At 43.0% G+C, this 22,962-nt stretch overlaps 1 protein-coding gene across 9 annotated transcripts in view; it reads left to right on the top strand.

The window, feature by feature from the left end:
• Positions 1-1,890: 1,890 nt before the first annotated feature.
• Positions 1,891-22,962, top strand: part of MMEL1 (membrane metalloendopeptidase like 1) — a 68,528-nt gene continuing 47,456 nt past the window's right edge. For 2 of the 9 annotated variants that reach the window (XM_043499892.1, XM_038376753.2), the window contains exons 1-2: positions 1,891-2,037; positions 14,666-14,829. In XM_043499892.1, the coding sequence (XP_043355827.1) occupies positions 14,676-14,829 (154 nt within the window). In that variant the 5' untranslated portion in view covers positions 1,891-2,037; positions 14,666-14,675. Of the gene's footprint in view, positions 2,038-13,824; positions 14,517-14,665; positions 14,830-22,962 lie in introns of those variants that run through there. The other 7 variants (XM_038376754.2, XM_038376751.2, XM_038376756.2 and 4 more) reach the window with 5 other exon arrangements.

Genomic DNA, 22,962 nt, shown 5'->3' with positions numbered 1-22,962 from the left:
ACTCTACTCTCAGAGGATGCCATGAGAAGGCACCCACCTGTCTGCAACCTGGGATGCAGATCCTGGACTAGGCTTAGAAGGCTGCTCACTGGAATAGCCGGAGTGGCTGCCACAGTGCTGAAATGTGGCTTAGCCTAATCTTCACAGTGTGACTGTGGGCAGCAATGCAGATGGTCAAGCATGTGGTGAAAGGGCACATAATTAGAAGAGTGGAGGGTGAACTGCAATACCTTGCTACCCTCAATGATGCGGCAGTGAGATGGCTGGACAATCTATACATTGACTGGTGACAAATACGAAAGATGTGATTAGTTGCTGCCCTTGTGTCATTCCTGCTCTACCAAGCCTCTTGCAGTTGACCACCACATGCAGCATGAAAAGTAGTTAAAATTCTTTCTGGACTATTGTGGACCCAGTAGATATAACAAGGTGTGCAAAGGAGGTGTGCATGCTATCACTTCAAAGGCATGGTATCATGAAAGGTTTCAGAGTAGCAGCCATGTTAGTCTGTATCCTCAAAAAGAACAGGAGTGTAGGAGCATCTATGAAGAGCATCAGTCTGGCCATTCAGCCATTGGATTTGCTGCACTGTAAAATATAACCGTGTATAAAATGCAAGAGAAATAGACAATTTTAAGATACTTGCTCTGGGCCAGATTTTGATCTCTTTTCTCACATTCAGTAGTACTTTAGGCATTGATAGAGCAAAACACTTAAGCACTTTAAGTCTGTGCTTAAGTGCAGTCCTAGCTGTGAATACTTCCTGGAATTGGGTCTTAAGTGCTTTGCTAAACAGGGATAGACTTAAGGACACACAAACTTAAGCCTGTGCTTACCTGCTTTAATGAATCAGGACCTCACTCCTTGAACAGTCTCATTAAAACTAATAGGACTCCTTGTTGAGTAAGGTACCATCATGCCTAAGTAAAGGTGTCTGCATATGGCTTCTGTGATTAATTAAACAAAATGCACGTGTTTTAGAGAAAATATACATGATTTCATATAACATTACTAAGGTTGTGCTCACAGTCTTTCTATCAGTTTGAACATCTTTACTGGTTTGAGAGCTATTTCCTATAGATTTAGTGGGGAATGCTATTCAGAGACTACTCCCTGAACTCAGACCCCTCGATCTTAAAGGACTTGAGCATTGAATGACAGGGCAGGGACATCTACATGGTCCCCAGGACCAGCACTCTATTGCAGGGCCTATAACAATATTGGAAACTATTTTGTAACTTGTTAATTTGCAGTCACTACAAAGTGACTGCTATAATAGTCATATGCCAAAATTTGAAGCTATCTACATAGTACAACTCAATGTGTATCTTTATCCTGATATTAACTGTGTGGGAATACATACTGGTTCATACAAGTATAAACTTAACAAAACCAGATTAAAACAAGACTCATTTTACTCAGTCTCCACACGTGATCATACTTTGCAAAATATATTCATACTTTATTTCGTTTCTATATATTTAATTTGAGAACTTTGCACCAACACAAATATATTTTTTATGCATCACCGTGTATTGTAATTAAATGGATGGAAAACAAGACATTCCCTTTATGGAGCAGAAGTCTTTCTGGATTAAATACATGAAAAGCTCTTGGGAAGAGATTAAACATATCGTTATGAATTATAGCTTTCTTAAAAACTAATTATCATTATAGGACAGACATCTGTAAATGCTGAAAAAGCTGGAAAATCAGCTTTGACATTGATGGGCAGACATAAATTTAACCCATAAATTACAGTACTTCAAGTCTTTTCTCCTCCTACATACAAAATGGAGTGGTTTCCAGTACAGCAGAAAGAGTTAAATTTTCATTCTAATGTTCTGAAATCGCTTAGCAGAGCATTTAATTCATTGGGCATTCTAAGCCACCTGTCTATGAGAGTGAATGTACATGAGGGAAAGAGGGAGGGAGAAGTAGCCTTTGTAAAACCATTTCTTGAGACAAGCTTGTTGAAGAGATCAGTGCTGATACCTGCTTTCTGCAGTTGAGAAAAACAATCTCCACAAGACAGAGGTAAGAAAACTTCTCATTTCACCTGTTTCTTATTTCTACTTATTCAGACTGCATGCATTTGGAAATCAGTGGCAAAAAATAACAGCATGCATTATACATCTAACATCTAACATTGTAAGCGCCTAGAGTTTTTGTTCTAATGATTTACAAGAGATTAATTATCTCGATATGGAAAAGACTTGCAAAGCAGCATCTGAACTTGGAGGTTTTCCTGATTCTGCTCTGGTTTGGAAAATGTGTCTGCTGGGGTTCACTTACAGTCCACACATCGGGTAGCCAACTGGCTACCTGGGGGAATTTTTGAGCAAGATTTTTTAAAGTGCCAGTTAAGTCTTAAGTTACACTGCTGCTCAAAGGCAAACCTGTTATTATGAGCACTGTGAGTCATCCTTTAAGGCACTGCATTTCCTAGACAATGAATCAAAAAGTAGAAATCAAATTATTGCGTTGGAGTTTCCCAGTTTTAGTGTTACTGGGTTCCTCATTATCATGATACTTCTTTTAACATTACAGTACGGCTTCATGCTTTCTTCTGTATTCCAGCTAGTTCTTACCATCTATGTGGATGCATGTTACTGTACAGAAGATCCATCTGAGTATAGTTGCTTAAATATAAACATTTGTTCTATGTTTCAGAAAACAGGAAGGTAGAGCTGAGGGTACTAAACAGCACTAGGATTCTACAAATGAAATGTACTAACATTATACAATTTTGGAATATTATATGCTATTTCTATTCCTAAGCAACACCAATGTATGTGTGTAGTAAATATATCACTTTTAGATGTTCATTAGATCTTTGCTCAGCTGATGTTATTGAACTTCCCTTTTTACAATATTTCAGATGCAAATAGGCAGAATACGTCAACATTTGTGCCATTGATGCAAAGGGACCCAAGTCATAACAGAAATATCTATTCTTGCAGATTTGTAGCTTTTATTGCACCAAATGCAACTGTGCATTTAACAGAATCATTTTTAAATCATCTATTTGGGATAGGTTTTCCCCCCTTCTGATGTGTTGTCCTTTCTAATCAGCAATAAAAGCAGAAAATACAAATATTTCCCCTCCAGGCGGGTTCAGATATGTTTCTCATTAAACATTTCTACCTGGACTGGTTTTGATGCATTTTGCCAGACTGAATGTGCTAAACAGCAGTGGCTTTAAAGGAAAGAACGAAAACTTGACACATGATCAGTGCCACTCCACTGACCTGCTAGGCCTAAAGCATACTACTTTGTGTCGCTCAATAATAAAATCAAAAGCAGTGGAATCAGAAATACATAATGAAAAGCAAAACTATGATGCAAGATAACGTAAGAATATGCTTTGCATGTCAATTTATTCATTTAAATTCTTATGTGGACCCCCATTCTGGGCTCAAGGTACAGTCGATAATTAAATCCTCATAGGTCAAAATGGACACATGTACTATTGTGTTGGCCTTTATTGAAGGAAGGGCTTAAAAAGAAGAAAGATAAAACACTTTATTTCATTTCTATAGGTTTAATTTGAGAACTTTGCAGATTCCAATACCCTGACACATGGTAAGTAGCATTGTACCCCACAAGAAGTCCCATTTAAGTCTTGCAGATTCCCAGTGCATTGGACTTCTTTGTTGAGAAACATGGTTGCTATTTAAAGTGATTAAAAGCAACAGAATTTGGCCCTCACTAAATAGTACCTGTCTGAACTGAATAAATTAGAGGGAAGCAAGGAAAGGTAGGTAGGAGGCAAAGGGGAGTGAAGGTCTGTGTACCGATCATGAGAGCTTTTTTGATAATATCTCCCATTTGCTGCATTCTAACAAGAAAGGTCTTTGACTTGCAAAGGATTTTTATGGGCATTGGATGCCAGAGTTAGTGGGATGTTGAGGGGTGTGTCTGTGCTTCCTGTCTGGGGGAGGGAGAGAGGGAGAAACTGTTTGATAATTGCAACACTAGCACCAGGGAGACAGCTGCCACTGTACATTCTTCCAGTAATAAATAGATGTGGTCCTGGCTGTGTGCATCGCTGTTCTGGGGACTCTGCCTGCATGCACTAAACCAGCAGTAAGGAGACTGCAAGGTCACATAACATCTCTGCTAGTGCCTTTGCAACTATTCAGAAACCATGAGTCGGACACTCCCATCCAGGTGTTTGTTCAGCCCATCATTGGGATAAGAGGCAGCCAGGTAGTTTGCTTGCAGGTCCAGATCCAAACTTTCCCAGAGCTTAGGGCTACTTTGGGTGCAGGGTTCTGGGTTCAGGTTGCTCTCCAATCAGAAGTGAGCTTGCCAGGATCTTCACGCATTACCTGAATTTGCCCATTATCAAGATGGCCAAGACCAGTTACCGTGAGTGAGGACAGGACTTTTGTGCCTCATTCATCTTACTTGATGTGTTCCATTGAGGTGCAAGGATATTCGCTCACCAGTACCAACAAGCCAGAGACAGCAGGAGAGGAAGCCTCTTTCCCCGCTGCTATTGCCCAGAACAGCAGGAAACAGGGACGAGATAACAAAGGCAGGTCTAGTAGTCTGGTGTGATTGAATGACTGCACAGAAGCCTCACAGACTGCATCACAATGCCCAATGACTGTGCAGTGCCACAGGGAGACTTGTCAAACCCAGCGCCCATCTGGTCATCTCCACATCTTCCTGGTATCCAGTGATGAGATGTGTGCCACGATATGCCAGGGGTTGCGAACTTAAGGAAAATAGCCCTAGAGCTCTGCAAAGGGTCTCACCACTCCCATCCTGCTCCAGTGCTGAACAAACCAGCAGCCCATCCAAGCGCTGATCCCTTCACACATCACTCTAAAGGCTGTCGATGAAGAGCTCAGAGTTCTAACGTCACCCTTTCACCAGCTCCTCGAACTCACCAGGAACAGCCGGGGCACAAGACACTGGAAATCTGAGGTATTCAGTTTGCTCTGTCTCACGGTTTATCTGAATGTGGGTCGGTTACTTTGCGGACTCGGTTGGTTTGGCTTACAGGGACGGAGCAGCTGTTTCTGAAGACACAAGAGACAACACCTACTCCACACCAGACAGATGAGGTCTTTGAAATGGGTCAATACTATGCCCCATCTGCTAGGTTTAGGAAGCTGGGGTTTTTAACTTTACAAGTAACTGTTTGCCCCTTAGCTTTCCGTAGGGAGCAGCAGGGCAGAGGTCCATTTGGTACAGCACAGTGAGGGACACGCTTACATGGCTGCTATCCATGCAGAGCACTGAGAGTGAAACTCAACCCTGTGCCAAGAGCCAGTGGAAACCCCACAGGAGCTGACTCCATGGGTGCTCCGGGGCTGAAGTCCCACAGAAAAAAAATATGGGTGTTCAGCACCCACTGGCAGGCCCCACCGATCAGCTCCTTCCCCTTCCCCCAGTGCCTCCCACCCGCTGATGGGCCTCACCCATTGGCTCCTCCCTCTCCCCCCCCCGAGCCTCCCGCCCACTGAGGATCAGCTGTTCAGCAGTGAGCAGGAGGTGCTGAGGGAGGGGGAAGACGGGATCAGGAAGAGGTGGAGCGGGGGGTGGGACGTGTTGGAGCGGGGGAAGAATGGGGCAGGGCAGGTGTGGGGCCTTGGGAGAAGATGTGTAGTGGGGGCAGGGTCTGGGGCGGAGCAGGGCTTGAGCACCCACCAGGAAATCAAAGTCTGCACCTCTGGTAAAACCTAGGATTTGTGTGCAATGCAGATGAGACCTAACCCGTGCCTTGTGTTAGTGTGACTCACACCCCTCCTGGGTGTGGTGCTCTGTCCCACGTAGTGGCACCAAGGCCACAGAGAGATGAATGAGTCTGCTACAGCCTTAGCTAAGGGGCAGGTGGCTTTTAGCTCATGCAGTAGAGGCTCGTGCATTTAGCTCCAGAGGTTCCAGGTTCGATCCTGCCCACCAGGGTCTGTTGGTGTTACACTAGCACTCCAAACATCTGCTAGTGCTTGGCAGTAGGGTGTAAAGCTATCTACTATGCACACGTGGCATTTCTGTGGTGCTCGTCACCACTATTATTTACTCTATACAGCACTCTAGAAATGCCTGTTGCTTTATGGACAGACAAAAGGCAATGCCTCTGCCCCACACTCAGTCACCCGCTGTGAGCCTGCTACAGGCGCCTCTGTGGAACAATGTTCCATGGTGCTCCACAAGAATGCCCCACATGCCACAGTGTGACCCGTCCTCTGCATTTAGATTCCCATGGGTCTGCTGCATTGAGGGTCTTCTGGGGCCAAGGAGACCAGTTGTCTGGTGCCTTGGTGTCATGGTGAAAATGACACCAAAGGAGACAGTAGAGATGAGACTGGATACGCCTACCCCCACCTTCTCAGGGTACAGTCATTTCAAACCTACCATAGTAGGTGGCTGTATTGTGAACTGTAATCTTTTCATTGTGTGCTCTCTAGAGCTGCAGATTTCTTCATCTAAGAGTTGATTACAAAGCCCCTTCTAGTCATGAAGCAAGCAAAGAGGAAAACATCCTTTCAAAGCAGCACCAGGAAAACTGCGAACCCCTGGTCATTTCACATGCCTTTCCACCGAAATAGCTCTGGAAATAATTTAGAGTATAGGACAAAAATACAATTTCCAGTCAGTGAAAACTTTAACCGGCATGACAAGTTCTAGAAAAGAAAAATCTCCTGACAGTATTTTTCCTTAAGTCTTTTAAACAGTGATTTGATTTTTACAGGTTCAATGGCAGATAGTGAACTAGACTCAGAGCCAGATGACCAGAGTTCTAATATAGGCTCCGCTAATGATCTTCTCTGTAACCTTGGGCAAATTGCATCAGGTATCTGTGCCTCAGTTTCCCCATCTGTAAAAACGGGAGACCGATACTTGCCCTTTTTCTTCAAGTGCTTTGGGATCTATGGATGCCATATAAGAGCTAAGTCCTACTCATGGCTTGCTATTCCTTGTGACTTTTAAAATGCTCCCAGGCTGCATCATCACATCCTCCTTGCCATAAAGGCCACCGGGTGATATTGACACTTTGTCAGAGACCAAAATAAATCCTTTCCTTCAGAAGCAATCAACAGAACAGGGACATCATCGCCCTGTTGAAGAACTGTCAGAATGACTGATTACCCTGTGCTAATGACCACACAGATGTTGCTCAAGATCAACAGAATGAATGATTCTGCAAAAGTGTCCTGTACAGTTTCTGAGCCCTCTCCTGATACAGAAGAAAAAGAATGCCTGCTCGCTCCCTCTCTTTTTTTTAAAGAAAACAATTGAATATCTTGGTGATCAGATTCCTCATCATGAAGAGAAACAGCTAATAAAAATCAAGAGACAGGCTGTCTGAAATCAAAACCAGGGCGCACCATATTGACACCTCTGTACCTGTTAACTAAGTCTTCCTTGATTAATCTCATTGCTGACCTCAAGTCAAACTTCTAATGCAAACTGAGCTGTAGTCTGTCTTAATCAAAAGGTGCAAATAACCATAATAGGGTCCATTCTTACTAGAGTAAGTCTTAAATATATGTATCTTCGAAAGCTATACACACACATATATTTATTTAAGTTCTCTCTAACACATAATATATATCTATTAAGAGCTTAATTCTGCTCTCAAATATATGCTCCAACTGCCATTGATTAACTCATTGATAGTTCTGTGTGCCCATGCGTAGGGGAGAATTTGTCCACAGATGTGTAAAGCAGTGGGGGAAAAATCATATTTCTGGTTTCATTCTTACTGAATTTCTTCTCACAAACCAGCTTGAGTCTAAAGGTACAGAGCCCTCTTAAGGATCATCAGTATCAGTTTAGCCATTTGCTGCCCGTATTACCTGTAATTGCTTCAGTCAAATTACAGGTTCTTTCACTGATGAATTTAAAATGATGACTCATTTTATTGGGTAAGATATATTTTAGCATCTGTGGTTCTTACCTGTTCTCTGCATACACTGTTCTGTTCAAATGTCTGTGTCAGCAGAAAGGGTCTTTGGTGGGTTGTTCACTCATTTGCCATAGATGTTTCATAGACTCCTAGAAATGTCAGGCTGGACTGGATCTCAAATACAGAGGCAGGACCAAGTAAACCTAGACCATCCCTGACAGGGGTTTGTCCAGCCTGATATTAAAAACCTCCAAAGATGGGCAGTCCATGACCTCGTTGGGAAGCCTGTTCCAGAGCATAACTATCCTTAGAGTTAGAAAGTTTTTCCTGACTCTCCCTTGCTGCAAATTAAACCCATTATTTCTTGTCCTACTCTTAGTGGCCGTGGAGAACAGTTGATCCCCATCCTCTTTATAACAGCCCTTAACAGATTTGAAGACTGTTATCTGGCCTCCTACCCTCCAGTCTTCTTCTCTCAAGACTAAATAAGCCCCATTTTTTTAACCTGTCCTCATAGGTCCGACTTTCTAACCCCTGCATCATTTTTGGTGCTCTCCTCTGGACGCTCTCCAATTTAGCCACATCTTTCCTAACGTGGTGCCCAGAATTGGACATGGGGTTGCAGCTGAGGCCTCACCAGAGCAACTAGAGTGGGACAACTACTTCCCGTGACCTACATACAAGACGCCTATTAATTCACTTCAGAATGATATTGGGTTTTTTTGCACTCTTATCACATTGTTCACTCATATTCAGTTTGTGATCCACTCTGAACCCTGGATCCTTTTCAGCAGTACGACCTCCTAGCCAGGTACCACCCATTTTGTAGTTGTACATTTGATTTTTCCTTCCTAAGTGAAGTACGTTGCACTTGTCTTATTAAATTTCATTTTGTTGATTTCAGATCAATTCTCTAATTTGTCAAGGTCATTTTGAATTCTAATCCTGTCCTCCAAAGTGCTTGCAACTCCCCCCAGCTTGGTGTCATCCACAAATTTTATAAGTGTACTCTCCACGCATATATTGGTATTTTTATTACAGCCCTAATTTAAATAACTCAACATTTGTTTTGACATATAATGAACCTTAAACAAGGTTAAATAATACAAATGCACAAGCAGAAATGAAAAATAAGCATGAAAACTAAGTTTGTCTTGAAAAGTACCCTAAGGACAGGATCAGCCCACACAGTGGTTGCCATTAAGTCAACTGCCAGGTTGGTTTGAGAGAAGAAGTAATGGTAGTTTGATATTTTCTACATTTCTCTATAGGAAATACTGCAAACAGGCAGGTAACATTATATAGTTCACTAAGACAATTGCAAGCTTTTATTGTAGATGTTCCCCATCCAAGGACTGACCAAGAATGGCCTCTTGAGCTACTAAGATCTGACTAGATAATCACACTAAGGGGCTAGGGCTACAAGTTTCTACAAGATAATTATAAAAAAGGGTCATATTTATAGACCCCCAAAGTACCCCGTCAGTAAATGTGAGAATTTCAATCTGGGGAAAGTGTGGCAGGTTGATAAGAAACCACAGAATTTCTCCTTGAATTTTGCAAAAATGTCATCTGAAACAAAGCTGGTGACTAAATCTCTTTATAGATCATTTTCGGGATAGACTTGCAACATCATGGTCCCAAGCCAGCCTTCTCCCATTGAAGTCAATGGCAAAATTCCTATGGACTTCAATGAGAACGGAAGCCTTAGTAACTACATATTTCATTAACAGAGTAAACAGAAGCACAAACCATCCATTACTACTGACTACTAGGTCTAAAGTTCCTGCTGCCCTGAGACAACCTTTGGCTCGTATTCACCAACATTGTGGATACGGACAAAGTATTTTGCCTGTAGGGAAATGGCATGAGCTTTTTCTCAACCCTTCTGGCATGTACATGCACCATAGAGATTCAGGAAAAGACCCCTGAAAGCACCCCAGCTTCATGCCAGTAGGAGGGAAAGGCAGGCAGAATGCTCTTTATGACTAAAGTTTTCTGAGAATGATACCTGAAACCTTTCCCGGAAGATCTCAGTATCTATGTCAGATGAGTCTTAGGCCTGGTCTACACTAGCGGAGGGGATCGATCTAAGATACGCAACTTCAGCTATGAGAATAGCGTAGCTGAAATCGACATATCTTAGATCGACTTAGAATCACTTACTTCACGTCCTTGTGGCGCTGGATTGACGGCTGCCGCTCCCCCATCAACTCCGCTTCCGCCTCTCGCCGTGGTGGAATTCCAGAGTCGACAGCAGAGCGATTGAGGATCAATTTATTGTGTCTACACTAGACCCGATAAATTGATCCCTGATGGATCGATCACTACCCACCGATCCGGCGGGTAATGTAGACATGGCCTTAGTCAGTACTAACCTCTGAAACATCTATAGTGTAAAAGTCTGCATTCTCCCTGTCTCCTAACACAAAAATATGGGACATTCAATGAAACTGAAAAGTGGCAAATTCAAAACTGATTAAAAAAAAAAAAAACACTTTCCCACACAATGCATAATCATACTGTGGAACTCATTGCCACTGGATGCCACCAAGGCCAAAAACTTAACAAAACTCAAAATAGGATTACACATTTATATGGATATCAGAAATACCCAGAATTGGAATCATTATTGCTAACAAAAAATTTGGTAGGGACATAAAACCCTGTGGTTTTAGAATGTAAGACAATGTAAGCAATCCCTATGTTTCCACGTACAGTTTGGACTAAAAAACTTCCATCTGTAGAATTGTGGGAGAACGTCCTGCATTCAAGTGAGAGCTCCATGCGTGACTACATAGTACCATACTTGATCAGGGCCTTGATCAGGATAATTTTCTTTCGTCTTCAATAGCTCTTCTTCTGGGCCCGCATTTTTCACTAGCTGTTTTGGTGGTAACTTGACACTTGTCACTCAGTCAGAGAACTGTGGATACGCTGAGCACATATAGCCATTTGAAAGCTATTCCTTGTAAAGGGGGAGGTGAGAGGGCACTACAAACAACTGTCACCATGGCAAAAGCTTTGTAAGTGTGGCCATTGTGGCAGGACCAGCCTGAACTACCTGCCTTCTGCAGAGCTTCTCACTGTACCCCGATCCAGCAAAGCACTTAAGCACGCGCTTAATTTGAAACAAGTGGATGGTTTTGGCATTGCCAATCTATTTAATGTGGAAGACACCCAGAAACTACAGTAAGGGGCAGTAGAGGATGGGAAGGGTCAGATTTGCCCCTTTTGTTGACTAGTAGTACTGTGATGCCATTGATAAGGGACCATTCAGAATGAGCAAAGAGATCGCAATCTAACCCTAAACTAGATCAGCCCAGTGACTTCAATGGGACTATTCATGGCCTTACACTCTGTTAAGCCTATGATCTTACTATGGGTGCCTGCAGCCTAGTTCACACGCTGTCTGCAATGTAAAACTGTAAGGAAAAAATCACAATAAAGCTATGAAATTGTATTGTAAACCAGTTCCTTGACCCTGAATCTTTTGCCCGGGTTCAAGAAGCACTCTCTGGCAGCAGCAACACACTTGAAAGTGTAGTTCAAATGAACAAAAGCTATTGAATTGGGGAGGGTTTTAAACTGATGACTGTGGGTTTGTTTCCGATTAAAAACACAATGATGTTGATGGGATTGCAACGCACCACCTCCAGGAGTGACACCACACACCCCAGAAAATGTCCCAACTCAGGTTAACTGTACTCCAGTCTGTGCACTGGCTCCCCACCCTCGATGCAGGGTCCAGTCTGGGTCTTTGCCCTGATATTCAAAGCCTGTTGCCATCTGGGACCCTGAAGGAAGGCACCATGAGTGAGACACGAGAGAGCTAGGCTCAATTCCCTGCTCTGCTAGAGACTTCCTGTATGACTTTGGGCAAGTCAAGTAAAGCCAGATTTTAAAGATATTTAGGCACCTAACTTCCATTCATTTAATGATTTCTTTAAGTCTATGGTAATGGTGCCTTAGTAGATAGACCTGCCCTGCCAGTTCTGTTCTGCTGGAACAATGAAACTGTTGACCATGTAGGGAAAGCTTGCATGTGAGGGAGACAAGCTTTTTACTAGAACGAGACTATGGAACTGACTGCCACAAGAAATACAAGACCAGTTCTTGAGAACTACATCCAAAACTCATTGCTTCAGCTTGGTTTCCCTCCGTAAGTTTTTCTCACACACAGACATCCAGGATGCGGAAGTGAGTTGTGTTTCCAAACAGCCCTTCAGTGTGATTTTTATTCAGGCCCATCTCTGCTTAGAAAGGTTAACTTCAGAGGGGGTCCAGCGCAGCATTCCCCCACCTGACAGAAGCTCAGACTGCAAGGCAAACCAGATGCATCACCCAATGGGTTTGTGGGGGGCAGAGCCCAGTGGATTGAATTGTTTGTTTCCTTCTCTTATCCCACGTGATAGTGGTTTTGTTGGGCCCAGATCAACTCTGTAGCAAATTGCTATCAGGCACTCTCACAGGGCTAAGGGTACATATCTAGACTTCTATCTCTTACGGGAACTCAAACTCTTAAAATCATTACCTATGTATAGGTATTGCACTGCAGGGGGTTGGGTGAAATCTTGTTGAAGCAGCTGGCCATAACATCAGCCCTTCATTCACAATACTTGTAAGAAGTAGTTAAGCTCCTTTTGGACTTAGATAGCTGAAACAATAGGAGTCACTCCTCCCAAAACACATGGCACATGCAAGGACAGTCAGGAGCTGAGCTATGTGAATAGGGGGATTTCAGTGGGGCTGAACGCAAACGTAGGGGGCTTGGTATTATTTGGTGGGGCTGTGTGTGTGTGAGTGTCTGTCTGAAAAAGTTTCAGAGTAGCAGCCGTGTTAGTCTGTATTCGCAAAAAGAAAAGGAGGACTTGTGGCACCTTAGAGACTAACAAATTTATTTGAGCATAAGCTTTTGTGCATCCGATGAAGTGAGCTGTAGCTCACGAAAGCTTATGCGCTAATAAATTTGTTAGTCTCTAAGGTGCCACAAGTACTCCTTTTCTTTTTGTCTGAAAAAGAGAGATCAGGAAGCAGCTAAGAAACACCACAGAAGCAATCAGAAAAGAAAGCAGAAAGCCAAGGACAGCCAGAGAAGCACTTGTAGCATGACCCTGGCCTGAGAGAAGGCGAAGAGAATGCTTTTTGGGGCAGAGTGCTGGCTGGGAAAAGGGGCTTGAAATACTGAACAAGAAAACTGCCTCCAGTTTAATTCCTGCTGTGTTCAGGGAAACAGGATTTTGTGCATCCTTTGTAAATAAAGAGGATCGCAGCAAAGCAATTCCTGACTCCATCCTCAGTTTCTCCTAATGGAAACAATCGGCAAGACCCTGAATATTGGCTAACCACTTGTGTCAAAAGGGGCAACAATACCAAGATTAGCAAAGTATTAACCATGGCAATGATCCACAGCACATCCTTGCCTACAGAATCAAATCAGCCTGCAGAAAACACCACCGCCCCCCACCCCTCAGGTAAACCGTTCCAGTGTCAGCTCTAGACATTATGGTTACCAAATTTAAAAACTGAGGGGAAACCACATGCCCAATCTGCTCTCTCCTTAGCCCTCCTTCTTCCCTCTGCCACCCCTCGATCCTTCCCAAGGCAGCATGAGTGAGGAATTCTCTGCACTTCAGTACAGGGGGGCTGAAACAATTTGTATAGTGCGGGTGCTGACAGCCATTGAACCAAACTGTAAACCCTGTGTATAACGGAAACCGCTTCAAGCCAGGGGGTGCGGCAGCCCCCCCAGCACCCCTAGTTCCAGCACCTGTGCTTCAGCATGTAAATTAATGTGTTTTCAAACCAGAGTTTTTCTGCATATCACAGCCAGGAGCTCTCTGCACCCAGGGCAGTCTGGTCTCAGAGGAGCTTGCATCTCTTCACAAAATATCGTTTTGTTTTCCAATCCATAGCCCACAACAACAGTAGTTAAATAAACCCAGCTGCGGAGGAAAAGGAAAGCGAATCCCTAGAAAGCAAGAAGAAACTTAGCAGAGTCTGCAGTAGACACTGTATCTCTGGCTGCTTGCACGCACTGTTCAGTGCACAGCCTTCAATCTTTCTCTGCAGCGCAACCCCTCCTCCCGCTGCTGCTCAGGATCATTTGCTGGAAGCTCGGAGCAGCACACGGCTGAGCTCAGAAGTTTGGGAATGGATCTGGGAAGACTGAGTAGCTGGAGGTTGGAAGCCCTCACAAATCAGCAGGCTGGCACATATTCTGGGGTGGTTTTGAATTCCAAAACTTTCTGCTCTGCCAGGGAAAAAGCCACCACAGCAAAGGCACTGACACCTGGAGGTATCTCTTTTGGATTCAGTTTCTTTTAGCAGAGCCTAGCAGGGATACCTGACTCCCCCAGGGAAAAGTTTTTTGAGAAGGTCCTGAGAGCAGCAAGACACTGGTTGAAAGGGTGGAGGGGTGAGTCACTCACTTGCCTTCCCCGGTGGGGATACGGGAGTTGACCAAATTGATCATGAGACTCTTCTTACACCTCCCAGGGAGGGCTTCTTAGGGCACTGCCCCACCAGGAGAACTGGGGCTGTGGCGGGAAGCCCCCACCAGCACATACTGAGCGCAGTCAGGTCTGTAGGCACTGGAGATGGAGAATGAAGTCGGGAAATCTGTGGACAACCAAATGGATAAGTACATGTAATCATTAAGTGTTTGATTTCCCTCCCTGCCCTTCCCTGTGGTGATGTTCTGTGTTCCCTCTTGCCGGGGCAACCATGGATTTTGCCAACTTGGTAAGTTGCCTGGTGCTATTAATTTCTGATCCTCTTTCACCCCTCCTGTTTCAGAGTTACAATAATGGGGAAATCAGAAAGTCAAATGGATATTGTGGAAAAATCGACAAAATCTGGGAAGAAATCCTGGAGCTTTGTGACCATTGGTCTGTCTGTCCTGCTGCTGCTCATGACCTGTGCGGTGGTCGCCCTGGTGATCCTGTATGCCAACAGTAGAGGTAAGAAACCTGCCACTCTTGCCCTTCTCCCAGCCCCTTCTTCATTAACACACCCATAAGAGCCTTTTCTGCAGCGCTAAATCAAAAAATGGGAGAGAAGGTGCAAACACCTCTGTCTGGGAGACATTGTTTTCATTCTCTCTGCCTTGCTGTGGGCTCATTAACAGAGATGTTTATCTTCAGACACCTGCTTTTCTGTATAACTATGCAATGCAAGTGGCTTCGATCATTTGGATTGAATCCAAAATCTAGCAAATTTCATTTGACAGAGACCAAAACAAAACGTGTCACAGTCTTCACTGGGCAAAACGTGTATGCGACACACTCTGTGTGTGTGTTTCTGGAGGGAGAGTGTGCGTAAATTCTAACAGTTGGTATTTTTGTGTATTTGTAGAAGACTGAGAGTCTAAATTCCTTTTAGGCAGAAGTTTGAAAGCAACAGCTGCCTACCAGAGCCATCTGGGGCGTTGTTTATTTCTGTGTAAAAGCTGCTTTGAAAAATGCTAGCAAAGAGAGGTAACATAAATGAGGGTGCGCAGAGCTGTTTGAAATGTTGGTGAGATGCAGTTCAGTATGACCATTTTGCCAGGGTGCACATTGCCGGCGTGTATTAAATGGAAAGTGTCCCCATAACACCATGTTTTTCACTGGCACCTCAATTACAAAACAATTTTTCTTAAGTGTTCCTTTAAACAATGTTGGCAGGGTTTGTAGCACCTGCCTCCTGTTTGTCACTTCCCTGAATACCTCTTGATTTCAGAGCTTTGTTGAGATATCTGAGAATGAAATAAATGAATTCTAATGTCAACACTAAAGCAAGGCAGGGTTTCTTCTCTATATATTGTATCTGCATTCCCTACCTGTAGCGAAATGCTTTCTAAGGCACTCAGAAGTACTCCAACACTGCCAGTTTCCAAATAGCAATTCATGTAAAAGGCTCCTTTTGTTGTTGCTTGTACTCTTCTGCCACTAGCAAACGGCTGCTACTCTGAAACTTATCAGCATTTGTTACAACTCGGGACAAAACTCCTGAGCGTTTGACACTCATCATGCTCAGCAGAAAGTTTCTCATATTTAATCTGTTACCTCTGGAGATGTGAGAAAAAATATCCCAGCTGGCTTCGTGTGCTACTGAGAACTGAAATTCCATTTCAAGGGGAGGATCTAGTGTCTTTAAATACTGAGCTGGAGCAGAATTTGGATGTTTGGCTCCACAAAGGGTTTGTCAAATCTGTTTGGCAGTTTGCTCTGACTGTGGGGCTCCTCTGTTCCAGGTTCAGATGAAGTAAAAAGTCAGCTGAGAGGGATAACCTGGACAGCTTTCAGCTGGACAATCTTAGGCCCCCTCACAAGGGTCACTAGAAAGTCTTTCACCAAATGCAGAGCAGAGTCTGGGTAAATCTATCCTAGAATATATGTTAACAAGAGGGCAGCAGGTGTTGCTCAAATCTAGGCTTCAGGCTTGTAACTCCCAGTAACACAGCAATGGGGAAATGCCATTTGGACAGAATGTTCATGATGGGAGCAAGAACTTTTGCTTTGTGTTTATTTATTTTATTTTAATTACACACAAGTGTTAAGGTTGGAAATGGGAACAGGGTCCTGGATTTCTAATTAAAAGCTGGATGGGTACACAGATTCGCAGCTACAGCCAAATACAGTCTTCATCAAAATGACACTTCCCTGGATATGCTTCTTACAGAAAATGCTATTTAGCCAGCTGAAAATTAATAGGCTTATATGTCCTCTTTCCCCTCATTGTTCCAGTCATGTTGCCTACGCAGCTGTGTGACAACACTGTTTTGGACCAACACTGATGAATCTTTTTGTAAGAGATCTGAGGGATTTTTGACCTCTATAGAAGCCTTTATATCCCCAATGCCGGGTCCAAATAAGTCCAAAAGCAGAAGAAAGAGACAACTGCAGAATGATCTTGGGAGGAGGGTAGACAGGGAGGAGGACAAAGGTGAAGGGATGTACTTTTGATCTGAATATGCCAGAGTCCTTTACATGATTTCCCCCATTCATTACCTTCCAAAGGATCAGCCTCAGGGACATTTTCTGAATAGCATGAGAGTTATTAGCACATCCCCAAAAATTCCAACCCTGCATCACACAGGCTTTGGACCCAAAAGCATCTTAACACTGATCTTACCATAATAGAATATGTCAAGCCACAATCAACCTTTATAAAAACACTGATGAATGCTATTTAAATGAAATTCTCCCACTATTGCCAACCCCAACTGTTTGAAAAAAATTGTTTCTGGTTTCAGAGCCTTTAGGGTTCTCACAGGTAATATTTGTAAGATTTTCTCCACAACCCTAAGGGTTAACATTATTATTATTGTTTTATTTATTCATTGTAGTGCAGTAGCATCTAGGAGTCCTAGCCACGGACCAGCACCCTATTGTCCTAAGCGCTGTACAAATGGAGAACACAGAATATCAGGGTTGGAAGGGACCTCAGGAGATCATCTAGTCCAACCCCCTGCTCAAAGCAGGACCAATCCCCAATTTTTGCCCTAGAACCCTAAATGGCCCCCTCAAGGATTGAACTCATAACCCTGGGTTTAGCAGGCCAATGCTCAAACCACAGAGCTATCCCACCCCCTTAAGACAGTCCCTGCCCCATAAAGCTTAGGTTTCAGAGTAGCAGCCATGTTAGTCTGTAGTCGCAAAAAGAAAAGGAGTACTTGTGGCACCTCAGAGACTAACAAATTTATTTAGGCATTAAGCTGTAGCTCACGAAAGCTTATGCTCAAATAAATTTGTTAGTCTCTAAGATGCCACAAGTACTCCTTCCCATAAAGCTTAGAAACTTAATTTTGTTTTTAATAAAGCTGAGATTCTGAGGCAATCACGTGCCTCCAAGTGCTGGGGCTTTAACAAAAAGATGATCACAAGCTCCACAATGAAATCCTGAGAGCGAGCCATGCTCTTCATCTTTCAAACTGGATGAATGCGAAGAAAGCAGAGTTATATGGATGTAAAACCAATCCAAATGAGAGGAGGGACAGGTCTAGAGTGACAGAAGGTGGATGAATATTCAGCATCTGCTAATTCTTGCTTAAATTTATAAATTCATTTCCATTGGCCATGCCCAAAGATAGCTTGTGTTTGCTTCTTAAGTGATATTCACCTGTCAAAGGCCTGGTAAGTTGCATCACTTAACTCCCATTTAAAACAGAGTGATGCAGCGCTGTCTGCAGACAGATGAATTGCAAACATCCATGGAACAAGTTTTATCCATCTGAATTTGCCAAGGAGAGATAATTTCAAAAACATAGGCACAAGTATCTGTGGGAAATGAATTTTAGATTTGTACACACAGGTATTTGTGTCCTAAGTGCTTGCAAAGTCATCCAATAAAATTACAGAAATAATCCCAATGGGACTTGTTTGACCAATCACAACTGACCAATAGAGCATGTATATAGAATATCCAACAGTTGCTTAGAGCAGCCTACAATCAAGCTATAGATTTTAAAATATTTGCAAATAGAGGAGCAAAAATTGCAAATAATAATAACAAATTGAGTGGTGTGTACAAATTGAGGAAATTGACATCCAGTACAGATATTCTTTGAAGAAAAGAAGCTAACTTTAGTGGATCAATTACGTGTTACAAGTAAATGGCTCAGCTTTAAGAGCAACACAGCCAATCTGCAGTGTTGACAACACTTCCGCCGATGAGAACTGTCTGGGAAACAAGTGTCTGCCAAACAGTAACTGTGGCTCTAATTGCTTTAATATGTGCCATCCTCAGCCATCTGTAGTCCTTGAAGAAGGGGAGGGGGGCGGGGGGGCATGGGGAAAGACACTCAGACAAAAGAAAAAATCAAAACCAAAAAACCCACAGCACAAGGCCAGAGTATGCTTTGAATGTATGACTGTGTCATTTGCTGGGTTCTCATCTTCTGAAAAGAAAGCTCAAAAAGGGAATAAAGTGCAAAGCATGCTTGAGTTCCGAAAATTTCAAACGACCCACTGCTCAGCAGAATCATTGTGATGCCCTGACACTGTTGTGCTAAACAAGTCTAAAGACCCATTTATAAGTTCCTATAGTTCGTTACTGACTATGTTAAGCGTGAATCCCAGTCCAGGGCCTGCTCTAAAGCTCATCTAAGACAATGGGATTCTTTTCATTGACTCCACTGGACTTTGGATCAGGTTCCTACTGAACTTTGACGTGTCTCTGGTAAACAGCAGACTTTTGAATCTGGAATAGCTCTTGCCCCAATGACATTGACCTTCCCTCTCTGCCTTTGGGCCAGATCTTCAGCTGGTGTAAACCAGTGTTGCTCTGTTGAAATTTTGTCACTCGAGTTGGCATTTTGATGGAGCTACCCCATAGCGACTCAGGCACTGACTTCCTGCTCACCTGTGGGGCTTATGGAGTCAGAGCTAAAGCTAGGTGGCCTTTGAATAGTAAATTTGACCCCAAAATGCATTTTTCAGGGCACTGAAACTATTCACAAATTGCTTCAGCTGAAAAAAAAGAGGGGGGGAATTCGGAAGTGTTGAACTGTTTCAGAAACGTTGATTGGAAACGGCATTTCGCTTTGAAGTGTCTTTTCAAAACAACGTTTCGTTCAACCCAAATGAAATGTTTGTGTTAATTGTCTTGATGAGAAAAAGCAAAAAAATTCCACGGCAGCCACCAAATCAAACATTTACTTATTCACTCGGCTCTGTTCACAGCATCACCAATAATCCATTTTTTCCCCACTGCAATGCACTAGTCTTAACATTAGTGTCAAACTCTGGCTCATGCATTATTCACCCCATTGTGATTTTTATACTTGGACATTTCAAAGTGCAGCCATCGAATTCTAGATAGATGTTTGTTTTGTTTTGGCTTTGGAGCTTTACAGAAAATGTATTAACCCATGAGTTATCCCTGCCCTATTATACCAGTAAGTCACATCAGGTTAAAAGAACGAGAAGTACTTGTGGCACCTTAGAGACTAACAAATTTATTTGAGCATAAGCTTTCATGGGCTAAAATCCACTTCATCAGATGCATGCAGTAGAAAATACAGTAGGAAGATATATATATACACAGAGAATATGAAAAAATGGGTGTTGCCATAAACATTATAACGAGAGTGATCAATTAAGGTGAGCTGTTGTCAGCAGGAGAACAAAACCTTTTTTAGTGATAATCAGGATGGCCCATTTCCAACAGTTGACAAGAAGGTGAGAGTAACAGTGGGGGTGGGGAAATAAGCATGGGGAAATAGTTTTACAGGTTGTGCATTAGTAGTCTACCGGTATATATCAGGCATTTGTATTTAGCAGTTTTCATCAGAGGATATCAAATTAAGAATCTTCATCTATGTATTTGGTTACAATTCACACAAGTGTCACCATCCCTTTCCTCAAATTACACCAACAAGAAGATCTATCTATTATGATAAAATAGGATTTTTTTTACTGGCAGAGCAAGGCTGGGAAATGTAGTACACACAGCTTTGCAGTGTAGACTCAGAGTGTACATTTCCCACTGCTGGTGTTGTTTTCAAGCAAATTCATGTGAGGTTCAGGAAAAGAGCAATGGCAAAGCATTGTGCAAAGCATTAGTAAGATTAATCTGCAAAGCCCCATTGAGCATACTGGGGAGTAAGAGCAGGTGGCATTGGTCATATCACATAAAGCATCAACTCAGCTTGGTATTGCCAGGAATTATACAGAGGCGTAATTGAGATAATTGAAGGGGAAACAAAAGCACCACTTTTGGAAGTAAGCTGAGAACCCTTCACAGGCCATTTTTAATGATCCACTTCGGTGACAATGTTTTAGAACTCCACATATGCTACAGAGGTTTCAAAACAGACCTGACATCTCTCCTTCACCCAGCTCAATTACACTTTCATCACAGGGTCCATTTTCTGGTGCTTTGGAGTTAGATGCTTGCTGATAGAGGTTCAGTTCCAGCCTTTGAACCAAGTCATTTTCAGGGCATGGTCGGGTAAAATGCTTTGATGATAACTGCCATTTGGTGCAGTCTGGTCCGTGAGAAATGATGGAAGAAAATATGGTGGCGAGTCTTTTGGGAAATTATCTATCAGTCTGTCTTAGGGTTCTATACTACTGCCCGTCACCCCCACATGTGAGTTCGTTCCATGTGAAAGCAGACGCAATAGTGAAGTCCTAGCTGATGGTATGGGGTCTTTGGCACTTCTCCTTTTTGGGGTCTAAATTCTGTCCAGGTTAGCGATAGTGTTTTGATTGTTTTAAAAAACATTTATTACTATTTTTTGGTTGGTTGGTTCACTGGCTGGGATTGAGTGGTCAGAAAGGCTGTCAATGTTGTGATTGTCATTCTTATACTGGAAAGGCATTTCGAAGAGGAAGGCTTTGGAGCATTTTCTAAGGATGGTCAGACTCTGGATTAATCTTATCTCCTCTGGAAGTGTGTTCCATAGCTAGATCCCCTCAAACAAGAACGCTTTGTCCCAGATGCTTCGCCTTCTGCTTTGTGATCTGCCTTGTCCCAGAAGAGTACAGCTCTTCCAGGGGTTTATAGATTGAAATTCACTCTTTGATGTAGCTGGAACTTGATCCATTAGTGGCTTTGAAAACTATGAACTGATCTTAATAAGAGAGAGGCTAAAGCTACAAATTTTCAATCCTGGTCATTTAGCTCCATAGTTGAGAGTTATCATGTTATGAAGATTCAGTAGGAGCTTTTTCAAAATTGGGATCTGGGTTCAGATCCCGTCCCATTTCCCAGCGGCACATAGACACTTCTCCCATCTGAAGTTTATCCAAGCTTTGGGGTTACAGTTTAGTAGTGTTGCTAAGCAACACTAGGACTAGTCAGTTAGAGGTTGGTAAACAGGTGCTGAGTGCAGAACACTTCCAACTGCAAAGAAATAATTGATCTGAAAAAAATACATATATCTTAGTCCTGGCATAGGGCCCAATCCTGCCAAGGGCTACGCCCCCTCTAACCACTGCTGAGTGCAGGATCCGTCAACTTGATTAGCAGAAACTATGATTAAAACATAAAAGTGATCAGACAGTAGAAGGAGAATCCAGACAACATTGGTATTATCAAGAAAGAAAAGTTTTTGCCAACCCTCTCGTGGTGGATGTGCAAAGGCTAAATAAAATGTGATTGGATAAAAAGAGGAGGAGCAGTAAGCCAACGTGACTGCAATTATAATACCTAGCTCTTACTTACTGTTTTTCATCCATAGATCTCAGAACACTTCACAAAGAAGGTCAGGATAATTATCCCCAATGTACAAGTGGGGAAACTGAGGGCACAGAGACATGCCATGACTTGCCCAAGAATCACTCAGGCCAGTGACACAGCCAGGAACAGAACCCGGATCTCCTTAGGCCCTGTCCCATGTTCTATCTACTAGGCATCACTGCCTTAGTTCTGCCATGTGTGGATTCAGACACACATCAACTGTCGAAGACACACATCACAGAAATGTTGTAGGATGACTAGAAGTCCAGCTCATGTAAATGAGCATTTCTCACAACAAGTGGTAGTGATGGCTTTTCTTTGAGATGGTGAAGGTGAAAGACAGTAGCTCTTGCCTTTCATCCTGGAGAGACTAGCCAGGGAAAATGCTCCCCTTGAGTGTGTAACAGGTCACTGTAATGTTATCGCACTGTTCAAAGTGATTAGCAGAGTAGGTGGCATCAGGCTCAGAACCAGGAGAGTGTGGTCACCCTGCTACAGAGCTCAGCTGCCAATCAAGGGGAGGAGCACTTGTGAAGGCAGCACTGTATTTAAATGGACAACTGATATTTGGGCCAGGATATGTCTCTCTTTCTAACTCGCTCTCTTTTCTAATCCAATTAAATGCTTCTATTCTTTCTCACGAGAGAATATTCTGCAACCTAATGCACTTACCGTTAGGAAATGTGTCTGGATGTTCAACCTGTGTTCCCCTCAGGAGCCACTCTAAACAAATCATTGCCCTGATTCAGGTCTACACCCTTCAGATGCTTGGAGACGATATGATCTATCGCACTTCAGTATTATTTGTTAACATTTAATTGAAGCTCCCCTGAAATCAATTTACACCAGCTGACGATGAGGTGTACTTAGTTCTTGTCATCTTTCCTAACCACGAGCCCATCCATTCCCCAGTAACAGGCAGGGAC

The sequence above is a fragment of the Dermochelys coriacea genome, chromosome 18, assembly GCF_009764565.3.
Source record: "Dermochelys coriacea isolate rDerCor1 chromosome 18, rDerCor1.pri.v4, whole genome shotgun sequence".
Classification (NCBI taxonomy): Eukaryota; Metazoa; Chordata; order Testudines; family Dermochelyidae; genus Dermochelys; species Dermochelys coriacea.
The sequence above is the reverse complement of the archived record's forward strand: the minus strand, read 5'-3'. Positions and strand labels throughout refer to the sequence as shown.